General features: G+C 42.2%; 2 protein-coding genes across 2 annotated transcripts in view; both read right to left on the bottom strand.

Moving 5' to 3' along the window:
• Positions 1-693: 693 nt before the first annotated feature.
• On the bottom strand, positions 694-7004 carry LTO1 (LTO1 maturation factor of ABCE1). Its single transcript, XM_015631201.2, has 5 exons — positions 6929-7004; positions 5585-5690; positions 4712-4782; positions 4145-4262; positions 694-3807 (listed from the first exon to the last, which is right to left on the bottom strand). Exons 1-5 carry the CDS (start codon positions 6982-6984, stop codon positions 3739-3741), a joined length of 420 nt encoding a protein of 139 aa, XP_015486687.1. The 5' UTR covers positions 6985-7004; the 3' UTR covers positions 694-3738.
• Positions 7005-9483: 2479 nt separating this feature from the next.
• The window catches only part of FGF19 (fibroblast growth factor 19), a 5784-nt gene continuing 3781 nt past the window's right edge, over positions 9484-11486 (bottom strand). The window contains exon 3 of the mRNA XM_015629754.3: positions 9484-11269. Within this exon, the coding sequence (XP_015485240.2) occupies positions 10937-11269 (333 nt within the window). The 3' untranslated portion in view covers positions 9484-10936. The remainder of the gene's footprint in view (positions 11270-11486) is intronic.

The following is an 11486-nucleotide window of genomic DNA, read 5'->3' as shown; positions in this document are numbered from 1 at the left end:
GCAGTTCCAAACCCTGGGACACACTGAAGTGCTTCAGCAGTGCATTGCTACAGTTGGCCTTTACACATCAGTCCCAGACACAACTTGCAACTGGGAACCTGCTGAACTCCTCTCACACTTCCCAGATCTCCATTTTCCCTGTGAAATATACATCCATTTCTGTGGGAATGTGTACTGTCACAACTTTATCCATTTAAAAAACAACTCTTGCAGACTGTAAAATGAGAATCTTCATGGTTACTTGCCAAACTATGAAAGCTGAAGTTTTAGGCTGCAATTAGACCAGAAGCCATGGCCATAAGTTGCAAAGGACGCTATTCAAAAGGCACCACGAATAGAAAGAAATAGAACATTACCAGAAATATTAAGTTCTTACTCTAAAGCACTGTGGGATATTAGGGTGCAGGTAGACTTTTAACAGATGGATCTCTCTTTATTCCAGTGCAGGAAGTTGTATTTCCAGTCAAAGTGTAAATAAGCATTCCTAAAAACAGGGTAGGCTCAAACTCTGTCCTGCATATCTTCAAAAACCAAAACCTATATAAACATTGAAACTGATTTACTGGAAAATTAAAACTCCAAATTTAATCTCACATGGAAATGATCACAACCTTGTTTGATAAAAACAGGATTCAAATGAGCCAGAGTACCTCCACAGGGTTGGTTTTGAAGCAAACACTTGCACACCCAGACTCTTTTTTTCTGATTTAATTCACCCATTTCTGTTGATTACAGATATTCATTCAAAGCTGAAATTGATCACCTTTAGTACAGTTGACAAGACATGGAAAGGAAGTTGCTTAATGACGAGAGAACAAGAATTGTACTTGGGAACTTAACCAAATGGTATTCAAAGTTTACCTCTCTGCTGATGCCTCAAAATTCTCTGTATCTTGTACTTGTCACACATTGCAGAAAGGAAAATTACAACTCTTCTGGACTGCAATGACTTCAGCAGCCTAGAAATAATGAGCTGTGTATCCACCATTTAATAAAATTCCATATTCCACAGGCTCAGCTGAAAGATGATTATGAAGAGACAAAACAAGCAGTCTAGGCAAGTCAGAAATTCATGAGTGAAATGTTTCAAACATTCCTCTCTAACTACTGAGCTATAACTAGGAGTGGTGAATGAGTACAGAGATAATAGTCTTAAGTCTTGTGCAAAATTTCAAACTTCTTGTACAATCAGCACCAAGACACAATCTCTATGTCCTTCTTTATTAATAATCAATATCATAATGTACAAGGCTGCATATTTTTCTATATCTTCCTGACCCTTTGACAAAGACAAATTAATATTCTTAATGTAACCTGGGCTTTAAATCAGGCATACCCAAAACCTCAGCTTAAATCAGACATAAAAAACACCTCTACAGAATGCTGAGAATTGTGGATGCTCCAGTGTCAAGGGTAGTGATGGCATGGAGGGAAGCCTCCGAGGTATAAAATGGAAAAGAAAGAGGTATAATAAGAAAAAGGCCTTCCCCCATAGCTCTTTGCACTGCCATTTTAATGTACCCCAATTCTATATACCCTGTTGGCCATCCCACCCCTTTCTACCTTTTATATAAGCCTCTCTTCCCCTGTTTCCCCATTGGCCCCAGTTTGGTACAGTGTTCCAGCCCTATCACCCCACTGGTTCTCCCTCTCTTGGGAGAGAGGTTCTAACCCCTCTTATGGACCACTTCACTCTATCCCTATTGGACCCTGACCCTCAGATCCACCCCCTTGGACCCTTATATAATCCTGTACCCTCAGCGTAGCCTTCTTTGTCCCTGGACCACTTCAGTGTGTGGCTTCAATAAACCCCACTGGAGCTCCACACAAAGACCCTTCCTGACTCCCTGCCGTTGAGCAGCTATCCATGGTGTGTTGTGTGTTCCTGACCTGCTCAGATGCCTTCCTCCCTGGAGGTGCTTTTGGGAAGGTGGTGTCACCATGTCACCCGTGGGCTATGCTACGGGGAATGTTCTGCTGCCACAGCCCTGAACGGCACACAAACCCCCACAACTCACTGCAGGAAACAAAAAAACTGGCACTGAAGAAAGCACACAACTGAACATCCAACAGAGTTTTGAACTCTGCCTCATTTCATAAACCAAATCAGGCCCACACAAGGTGTGAAACAGAAGACAGTCAGAAAAATAGAGACTCAGGGAAGAAGAGATTCCATCAGTGTGTACACACATACGAAACTTAATTAAAGACCTAATTAAAAAGTTAAAGACCTAATAGATAACCCAAACTTGGTACATCCTAGCTGGAAATCCTGGTTGATGCAATACTTACAGTTCAGTATATACACATGTATTTATATAATAATTTATTATATTATTTTATTAAAAATAAAGCTAAAGCAATACAAGAAAATTAGCCACCAAACCAATTTTCCAACTAACAGTCACCATCTGATTGCAAAAGACCCTTTCTCTCCTGAGCTGAACAAAAATACCTGTGTTTGATACAATCTCTGGAGCAGCACCTTGGCTTGTTACTCACATATCACACACTTCTACTAAACAAATGCTCGACTTGGAGCTCTCACAACCCTGCCCTTGCTTTTATAGACATTTTTGCAAATGATGAAACAAGTACAAACTAATTCCTATCTCAGTGTTACTCTTTTCAAAAAAATTTTCCACATAATTAGAATTCTCATGAGCATGTATATTTTGTACTGTTTATTTTAACAACTTCACCTATACAAATATTTTTGAGGTCCTACAATCCCACACATCCACTAGATGGCTCTGACACTGCCTGTGTGTATCAAAATTCACATGTAAGACAATTACAGAAACCAAAAACCTCAAATCTGTCTTTATGAGGCTGCACTGTGCCATGGATGCAAAGCCAGACACACACAGGGTACAGCTGATAAAGGAATTCTGGAATTCCTTACAGAACTGGAATGCAAAGACATCCAGCAGCCCAAGCCAAAGCCTGTTCCAGGTATTTCTCTCAACTGACACAGTTAAATACATGCAGCTGGCAGCATCCATTGATTTGAAATGAAACTAAAGAGGTCACTTTACAAGGCTGGCACATAAAAAGCTGGTCTCTGTAAGAGGCACTAATAAATGCAGTCAATGAGAATCACAGCTCTTCTGGCAGTCATGTTTATCTCACCCACCATTTAAATTGTTAACTTGTTGGAGTTGGATTTTGTGGAGTTTGCTCCCTTCCCTCCATCAGTCTGCAAAACTACTGGAAAATCCAGGTACAAATTCCATATTCTGAGCAGATTATCTTCATCCTTTTCCTCTGCATTCTGACCCCCTTTATCATTCCATCCCCTGCCCACATAATTCTTTCCTGCTGCAAAGTCTGCGGGGAATTGATTTTATTTTCCTTCACCCACAGCATCTACACATTGTGTAGACCGAATGATCTGCATACACAGATTTTTAAGTAACAGGCATCCTTTAAACAAGGAAACTGTGCAAATGCTTGTTTTCCTTTTGAGGAATTATCAGTACAAGACTAGCAAAGAATGAACACAAATATTTCTATTTAACAGATTTACACACTAGTGTGTGTAATAGCCTAAATAAAACTTGGACATAATAAATGTTAAATAACATTGCAAGTCCAGTGATTTTCTCTTTCCCCTTTAACATCCATCTCTTCATTATTTTGATTTTTTTAACATAAAAGAAGATAAACACTTTTCCACTTCTCTTCTTTTAATGGTTTTTTCCTTTGGTCATCCATGTTTATCTTCATTTGTTGCATTCAAAATGTTAATGAAGATCTCTCAGTACGAATTCTAAAATCAGACTGAATATTTAGCATGGAACAAACCTAAAAAAGAATACATAGAAGTGTTTCAAAGGGTCTGTTTTCCAGGAAGAATGTTTAAGAAAACTACCAATTGCTCCATTTCTCTTCTTCTGGTCCCACTTGTAATTCAAATTGTCAAAAATTATTTCAAACTTGCTTTCCAAAGAATTATTTTTTTTTGCATTTGTTAATGGTTGGGAAATTTTCAACTTTCAAGTTTATTTCACTTCAAGTATTTTGCTATGACTGCAGGAGGGAAACAATAACTGCTCCACACAAATAATGCATTTTGGAGTGGCTTTAGAAATGAAATATCTTCAAAAATGAATTTATGTGCTACAAAAACAATCCTACAAACCTGCTTAAATTTTCCTCTGATTTTTTCCAGATCTTCTTGCAGCTTATCATAAGTGGGGTCCTCATATGGGAATTTCTGAATCATCCCTATTAATGAATCCAGAGCCCTTATTTTTTTGCTAGAAGAAAAAAAGAATCAGATCAAAACAAAACCAAATGATCTTCACACAGGAGTTTTTTCAATCCATCAGTATGAAAATTATACTGATATATAATAATCCAGAGTACAAAACCCAGTCCTCTGTCCTTCTTTAATTCAACTTCTCCCATCTAGCCCATTGTCAGGTGTGTTCTATACATATTTAAGAAATTATCCAAACTAGGAATTATTCCAATTTAGGAATTAAGGCACAATTGACGGATTTAAGGTTTCCCTTAAAACTTACTGATCCAAAGTTGAGAAACATTCAAGAATCAACAAAAATACTGATTAGATGACTGGGCAAAATAAAGAAATACAACCAAAAAGGCCATTCTGACAGACTGATTAATCAAAATGGGATAGAAAAAAAAAAGACATGAAGAATAGAAGTCATATCAAAATGTCTTTTAGCTTTTTTAACCTCACCTGTTCTTTTCATCTGTGCATTTCTGGAGCAGATAGTGCCACGTCAGTGCAAACCCAAGGTAGCAACCGATCTAAAAGTGAATTTTGAGGAAAAGAACACATAGTACAGTCAGTCAAACAAAAATAAAGCACTACACTGTATCTCATTGTTCATGAAACTAAACCCTGGATACACAAACATGTTTCCAAGCTGGAAAGGCTGACAAGTGTAAATTACCAAAGTCATCCTCTCACTTAATGTCTCTAATCCTGCCTCCCTCTACAGCTTTCCCAGTATGAAGAGATTAGAGCACTTCTCTCTTATGGTCTGTCCAGCACGATTTTGTACAAAACCATCCAGCTCTGGAGGCTGCTGTTTGGCATTCTCATCCTGGGACTGTGACAAACTGGAGCTGGACATATGGAACAAGTTAGGGCGCCTCCCCACTGCTCTCCAGCCCCTGAATTCCTAGGAATGGTTATCGATCCAGGTGTGCCAGCACACAGAGCTGGCTTTGTGTGTGGAAGAGGTACAGTGCCACAAACCCTCAGAGCATCAGAATTAACGTGGAGTGCACGAGACACATGGAACTGCCTCTCTATGTCTCAAGATTCCATGTTCTTCCCTATCCTGAGCCACAAGAGATGGTGCCTTTAACCACAAATTTGGGAAAAAAGATTACCAAAGCTCCATACAGCAAATAAGCTCAAAAAACACAAGCACATGTACTGAACTCTCCAGCTCAAAATGGGTCCTTCCAGACACAGACACAGCAGTGAAACACAGCAGGCCCCAGCCTGAAAGTTTCTGTATGGCTTTGCCTGAAAGTTTATTTGTATATGACATTTTCTAGTGACAAGAAGATTCCTATGCTGAAGCATTTCCCCGTTTACCTCTGAGCCGATCCTGGCTCCATGGAGTGCTCCGTACCTCCTGCCCTCAGCCATTCCAGCGTGGCTGCCCTCTGCAAATCCCTCCTGGTACCCCTCCCCATGGAACCTGGGAACACAGAATCACAGCTTTGTTAATCTCATATGGAGCTCATATTGCACACAAGTGAGTCTGGGCAACAGAAACGTGCATTGCCTCCAAAGCTTAGAAGTACCACATAAAATCTACTAAAATTCCAGAATCACAGTCTCATTACAGTTGGGAAAGACCTCTGAGATCATCCAGTCGAATCTCTGAATGATCACCACTGTGACAACCAGACCAGAGCCCTGAGTGCTACATCCAGCTGTTCCTCAGACACTTCCAGAAATGATGACTCTAGCAGCTCCCTGGACAGCCCCTTCCAAGGCCTGGCAACCTTTTCCAGAAAGGAATTCCTCCTTATGTCCAACTTCAAACTCCTCCTGGTGCAATTTGAGGCCTCTTCCTTTTGTCCTGTCACTTGTTACCAGGGAGAAAAGTCCGACTCCACATGGTGGGGCTCCTGTCAGTGATTTGTAGGGAGAGAGAGGGTCCTCCCCGAGCCTCCTTTCCTACAGGCTGAACCCCCCAATCTCACTCAGCCGCTTCTCATCTGACTTGTGCTCCAGAGCCTGTCCCAGCTCAATTCTTTTATCTGGCCACACTCCAGCGCCTCTAAATCTCTTTTGTAGTGAGGAACCTAAAACTGACCCCAGGATTCAAGGTGGGGCCTCAGCGGTTCCCAGAACAGGGGGGCAGTCAGTGCCCTGGTCGTGCTGGCCGCACTATTGCTGGCACAGGCCAGGATGCCATTGTCCTTCCTGACCACCTCGGCTCGTGTTCGGCAGCTCCTGGCCAGCAGCCCGAGGTCTTTTCCCCTGTGGGATGCTTTCCAGGAATTCTCCCGCTATCCTGGAGCGCTGCAGAGGGTTGAAGTGACCCAAAGGCTGGACCTACCACTTGGTCTTGGTGACCCTCACCCCTCTGGTCTCGGCCCATCAATCCAGCCTGCCGGGGTCAGTCCCACTCTGTGCTGAGACCAAGTCCCTCGGCAGCCTGTTCCAGCGCCCGACCATCCTCTGGATGAAGAGTATTCCCTGATGTCCCACCTAAACCTTCCCCGACTCAGCTTCAGGCCGTTTCGCCGTGATCGGTCTCTCAGAACGCGCAGAAGCGAATTTTCCCCGCCCTCCTCGGGCTCAGCACTCGCTCTCCTTTCCCTGACGCCGACCTAGGAGCTCCCGCAGGGAAGCACATGCACAAGGGAGCCCCGCGCTGCCGAGGAGCCCCTCTCGGGCCGCTCTAGACACCCTCTGCCCCCTCACCTCTGCTCGGCCATCACAATGCCATCGAACAGGTCAGCCATGGCGGCGCGAGGCATGCCGGGAGCGGACGGCGCGCGGGAGGGGGCGTGGTCTGAGAACACAGACCGCGCCCCTCACGGCAAGCCGCGCCCATACGCCATGGCGGCATGAGGCCACTAGGGGGCGCCCGAGCGCCGCCACAGATCCCAGCCCGGGGCGTCGATGGGGAATCCTGTAGGTTTCCCAAAATCCCACCCCGTGTCCCGGAAATCCCACCCTGTACCTCAAAGCGTTGTCCAGACGCTCCCTGAGCTCTCCTAGCCTTAGTGCTGCTACCACTGCCCTGGGGAGCCTGGTCCACTCCCCGACCACCCTCTGGGTGAGGAACCTTGTCCTGGTATCCAACCTAGGCCTGCCCTGACCCTGCTTCAGGCCGTTCTCTTGGGTCTTGTCCCTGGTCACGGAATTATAGAGTCTGCCCCTCATATAATATCGGTATCTCTGGCTTTCAAAAAGTGTATTTTTGGTACATATGCCAACATATTTTCCCAGTGAGGGTGGTGAGGCTCTGGCACAGGTTGCCCAGAGAAGCTGTGGATGCCCTATCCCTGGAAAGTGTCCAAGGCCAGGTTGGATGGGGCTTTGAGCAACCTAGAAAGGTGTCCCTGCCCCTAGAATGAAATTATCTTTAAGGTCCCTTCCAATTCAAACCAGTCTATGATTCTAAAACATAAATATTTTTGGCGTAAATACCCATCCAAACTGTAGTGTACCGTTCTAGGCTGCTCTGTTAAAATACTTAAGAGTTGTTTCAGACCAACAATGGTCAAAGGAAAAATTTATACTCATTTATAAGTGCATATTTTAAAGTTAACTTACACTGTTAATTTCCAGATACTTAATGAAAATGTGGCTCTGGGTCACACTATTTTGCCAGCCTGATGTTGGAATATGTATATTTTTGAGGAAAAGAAAGGGACATTTTATTTAATTTATCATGTTGGATCCCCATATCCCCATTCATATGCAAAGTAGACTGGCAGAGTAGAAAGAGTGGCCTCCGAATTTTCCACCAACAGGGTTTCAGTGATTTGAGCAAAGGTAAAGTGGACACTATTTGAATTGATTTATAGTTTTTTACACTTCCCCCAAGTGGAAATGAAGACGCTCAGTATCTCCTTTCCTGCAGCCTCCCCACTCCTCTAACAACTCGTATTTGCACATCACAGCTTCCAGCTGAGACTTCACAAGGAGACATTTGACACCTGAGCTAAAAACCTTTTAGGGCTGTAAAATGTGCTGTTGCAAATGAAAGCACCGCCATTGTCCTACTGTCTTTGAGGAGCTCTGATAGACAGGGGACGTGTGTGCTGAGGGGTGGTGATGATGTTTACATTCCCACAGAAACAAAGGTGTTTTTTGGAGGTTTTGCACACCCGGTTCCTGACTGAGTCAGGTGTCGAAGGGCAGGGGAAGCATTTCCCAGCAATCCTCCCACCTCAAGCCGAGATCTTGTAAGATTTTATAAACCAAACACCCAGGTTTGGTCAGAGCTGGGATGGGAAAACTCCAGCGAAAACTGAAGCACTCCAGGAAGCGGTGTGGGTTAATTTAGCTCCTGGCATTCTTCCCTCTGTCTGAATAAATACTGAACCAACCTCTAACCATGCTGTTACAGGAAAAATCACCGTGCTGCCGGTAGAAAATGGTAATCCAAAGGTGTCAGCAAATAGGGTCACGAGAGAGCTCAAGGTGCTGTTCTCAATGTAAGGTTACCTGTCTTTGCAGCCTTGAGAAATAGTCACAATGTTACAACCACTTAAAAAACTCTCACTGGCACAATGTTACAACCACTTAAAAAACTCTCACTGGCACAATTAAACTGTGTACCCTCCAAACTCCATTATTTGTCATGTTTCCTGTCAAATCTATACAATTTTTTAACAGAAAAGTAAAAGTGACTTTTTTTCCCCCAAAACTTTAGAAGTTAAATAGTATTTTATTTTGTTTTCTGGTTTGGGTTTTTTGGTTTTTGTGGGTTTGTTGTTTTTTTTTCTTTTTGAAAGAAAAGTCTTGAAAGGCGTTCAAAGAAAATACAGTGACTGATCAAAACTGGAAATTAAACCCTCTGAAATCTGAAACATTTTGGAATAAAACAACCTGAAAATCAGAACTGCCTCTACCAGCACAAGAGGAGTGGGAACCCCCCGGATGTGTGGCAGTGGCTCAGCACAAAAGAGAATGGGAAAACACCATGGGAAAAGTTTGCCAGCCAAGAAATCTGTTCCTGTGACTCACAGCATTTCCAAATGGAAACATTCTGGCTCTTTTCCTGCCAGAAACTGACATCTTTTTCAGGCAAAACTCACCACTTTTCTCCCTGGCAGCACTGGTTAGAATGGTTCCCATTTTTAAATGGGAGTAGCCTTCTACCCACAGGATTTTTTTTGTCATGAAGCTGCCCAGGGAAGTGGTTGAGTCACCAGGTCTGGAGGTATTTAGAAGATGTGTGGATATGGTACTTAGGCAGAGACAAGAGAGTCAAGCAGATTTCAGAATTGAAGATGATTTTCTGTTTTATTGCAAATGTACACATTGCAGTACTGTTAATGCACAGAAATGTAAAAAGCTATAGTTGGTTGAAATTTCATTGATTACAAAACTTCACAAGATTTGTTACAACTAAAAAAACCCACCTTCAGGACTATATAAATAGAATTTTGAGCATAAATAACAGTAACAAAATAAACAGATGTATGTATTCAATAAATTAATTATAAATATTGCATTGGTAATGAAGTGCTAGGTCAGAAGAACACCATTATTTCCAGTAGAGCTTATTTTTCTTTTGTACCGAAATCTCTGTTATAAATGAACCTTTGGAAACAGGTAGAATCCCTGAACCATCCTTTTTTTTTATTATTTTTTTTTTCCTTTGGTTTCACCTTGCTTATTCTTTCTTTGAATCTTCTCAAAGGGAGAACAGAACTTGAAGACATCAGGTGCTTTGACCAGAGGTACTCACAATCCCTTCCTGCCAGGAGAATCCTAACTCAGTTCTGCGGCTTTTAACTCACTAAACCATCTCTCCACTGATTCCCATGGATGCTGAATCAAGCCTGGAAGTGACTTGAAAGAATTCCTGGTGGTTAAAGGTTAAACACAAAAACCTATTTTACAACTGATTTGACCTATACATCCATTCTTAGTGTTTTTCTTTGTTTGCTAATGACATATACATGCTTATATACAACAGAATCTTCATTTAAACATTCATTTGAGCTGCTCATTCCCTCTTTGATGAACATCAATTCTAGCCCTTTCACTCTTCCAACCACACACAGAATTCTCACTGATTTTGATGAGAACTCTCTGCTGGATGATTCTGATGCCACAGAGAATGTAATTTAGCCTTCAAAAGAAATCAACGATCAAGTTTCCCAAAGAACTTTTTAACAGTAAGGGAAGGGAGAAATCTTTCACTTCTTTCTGTATTTTCTAAGGGAAGAAAAATCACAATATACAAGCAGATTCGTTTTATCAGTAGTATGCTTTCAATAGAAGGTTTTCCCCAGAATGTTGTTTGCAGCCTTTTAAGAAGCAGCATTAACTCAAGTTACATCTGGTATGATGTTTTCCTTCATCTAGTTTTGGTCCAAATGTTTGAGTCTGAGGTCTCTGAAGAGGAAAAGGTTTTCTGCATTTGCTCATATTAGCAGATATAACAGGTGAATATATGTGGAAGTGAAGCTGGTGTAGAAAAATTATAGTTATTTTATCACCACCTATGGAGGAATTCTGATAAAGCTCTAAACTTTTCGCATTTAATCCTCCTTTTCCAAACAAAACTATGGATAGCCAATTCTTTAGACTATAGAACAGCCTCTTGGCACTCATCTCTTACAGGTACAACAAGGACGAGGCTGGCTTCATACTCAAACACACAAAACAGTTCCCAAATATCACTACAAAAAAGCTAAAACTCTGCAATACTCTGCAATATTTCTGAATAAATGTGTGGGAACACAGTCACTTCTGGAAGCTGGGGCTCTTCACTGGGGACAGTTTAGAGGCGATGCCAAAGGGGTCCATGCTGTCTGTCTCCAGGGGCGAGGAGAACACCTCTGGCTCAAAGGCCTGGCTGTAATCACCGTATTCACCAAAGTCTGCTGACTCCACGGGCACAGTGTTGATCATGGGCAAGAAGTGAGACAGGGGAAGGAAATCTTTCCCCTTGAACTGCTGTCTTTGTTTGGCACTGCTCAAAGACACCGATATTCCGTGTTTTTTGGATTTATACACGTTGTAGCCATCCGGGCGAATCTCCTCCTCAAAGGAACAGTCTTCAGTAGAATACCTGAGCTGAGCAGTAAGGAATAGCAAGAATTACAAATATACCCACCAGGCTGGTTATATTCAACAACAAAACAAACCTTGGATGGGAAAAGTCCTTGTCCCTCAATGGGGGTGTCCTTCTGGCTTGTCTCCTATTCTATTCTATTCTATTCTATTCTATTCTATTCTATTCTATTCTATTCTATTCTATTCTATTCTATTCTATTCTATTCTATTCTATTCT

The sequence above is a fragment of the Parus major genome, chromosome 5, assembly GCF_001522545.3.
Source record: "Parus major isolate Abel chromosome 5, Parus_major1.1, whole genome shotgun sequence".
Taxonomy (NCBI): Eukaryota; Metazoa; Chordata; class Aves; order Passeriformes; family Paridae; genus Parus; species Parus major.
This window is presented reverse-complemented; position numbering and strand designations above follow the sequence as displayed.